At 35.1% G+C, this 1,857-nt stretch overlaps 1 protein-coding gene across 1 annotated transcript in view; it reads right to left on the bottom strand.

Moving 5' to 3' along the window:
• Positions 1–403: 403 nt before the first annotated feature.
• Positions 404–1,857, bottom strand: part of LOC107576997 (homeobox protein Hox-B2a-like) — a 3,107-nt gene continuing 1,653 nt past the window's right edge. The window contains 2 exon segments of the mRNA XM_016263116.1: positions 404–933; positions 1,815–1,855. Coding sequence (XP_016118602.1) covers positions 523–933; positions 1,815–1,855 — 452 coding nt within the window. The 3' untranslated portion in view covers positions 404–522.

Consider the following 1,857-nt stretch of genomic DNA (forward strand, 5'->3'; position numbering starts at 1 on the left):
AAAAATCTATTGTACAATTATAACACTGTACTTTTTACTATATTACACTGGCATTAAATTACATAAAAATAGTTAACACTGCTGCATGTTTCTAACACCACTGCTGAGAGAGCGATGGCAATTTTGACATCTTTCTCTCTTCTGTAATCAATCTCTTGATAGCTTTTCCTACACTAAAACACTATCACAAATTTTTCTTTTGCTATTGGGGTAAACGGGAGCGCAAAAAATAAGTTTGTTGTAGTTTCTATTCACCGCTATGGAAGTTTAGCCAACTATGACCACTTCTGCTTCTGAGAACCCTGGAAATTTGAAAAGCGTCCATTGGTTTCACAGATAACACAAGATATTGTGACAATCTAAGAAGCAAAAACAATACAGAGTGAAGAAATTTGCTGTTCTCAGTCACACTGTTTAACCTCATTGCGTGTGTAATTGTGCATAATAATAAATAATGAATTGAATGGGATTTTTAATGTGCCCTGTGTGATACTGAGGTAATGTTTAATGGCTGCATCTGTTTCAGTCTCTTTCCAGGCCTGTGGCAGATAGCTGTGTCTTCATCTGCCTCTCCCTGCTGGCCTTGGCTACAGTGCTGTGGATCTCTGCCTCATAGTCCCTGGCCTTAGCCCTCAGTTTGGCAATGCTACAGCAGCGGAAGTCCTCTGACCCCTCCTGATCTCTAGGCTGCTGAAGCATGTCGCTCACGGGGCTGTGGATAGCTGATGAGGAGGGTTTGGAACAAGTGGGGCTTCCTCTCTCCTGTTTCCTGTCCCAGTCTGGGCTGCTGCTGCTGTGGAGCTCTGGAGCTGTGCTCCTGCTGGACGAATCGACCTGTCTATCGTCACTGTCACGCCGGCCGCACTGCTCTCCTGCCTGACTCTGGAGCTTCATCTGCCTGCGCATTTTAGCCCGGCGGTTTTGGAACCACACCTACTGGAACAAAGGGAAAAGATATTGTTAATTTTATAGTGTGCATTAGATTAAATTATGCAAATTATCACAGTATTAGTATTGATATCTATTGATAGTCTCATTTTCCAGTTTGCTTCTCAAGTAGATTTTTCTTATTTTAAGAATTGTTAGTGGAATAAATATAAAAATGACTCGGATTAGGAAAATCAAAACTCATTAAGAAAATCTACATAGTTTTTTCCTTGTTACAGTTTTGCTTTTCAAGTAGATTTCTCTTATTTTAACTTTTTTTTTTTTTTAATAGAAAAAAAATAAAATAAATAGCTCATTAAGAAAATCATCAAAAAAAAAAATCAAAATTCATAATGAAAATCTAAATAGCTTTTTCTTGTAAAGTAGATTTTGTATATTTTTAGTAGAAAAAATATTTTTAAAAAATCATAAAAAAAATTAATTAAGAAAATCTAAATTGTTTTTTTTTTCCTTTTCCAGTTTGCCTCTAATGTAGGTTTCTCTTATTTTAATAATTTTTAGTAGAAAAATACATATACAGTAAATTACTAGTTAAGAAAATCATTAGGAGAACTCTCATCAAGTAAATAAAATTAGTTTTTTTCCCCCTTTGCTTCAAGTAAATTTGTACTTGGAAAAAAAGAAAAATTTAAAATATATATAAAATGCATTATTAATATTATTATTATTATTGAAAAGATTCTAAATGTTATCATGTCACTACAGCATTTCCTCAATGAAAATGTTAGGGACAAAACAGCACTTTAAAGACGAACAATGCTGCACATTTTGTAAAATAAAAAAAAATAAACGTCTTAGCAATGGTTCAGAGATCTTTAGTAAATATCCCTATTATTCCATGCATCACAACAGTCAAAGAGAGCGACCTGCACTCTGGCCTCTATCAGGTCCAGTCTGAGGGCCAGGGCT

Source organism: Sinocyclocheilus grahami, unplaced genomic scaffold (genome assembly GCF_001515645.1).
Source record: "Sinocyclocheilus grahami isolate Dianchi unplaced genomic scaffold, SAMN03320097.WGS_v1.1 scaffold4823.1, whole genome shotgun sequence".
NCBI classification, from domain to species: domain Eukaryota; kingdom Metazoa; phylum Chordata; class Actinopteri; order Cypriniformes; family Cyprinidae; genus Sinocyclocheilus; species Sinocyclocheilus grahami.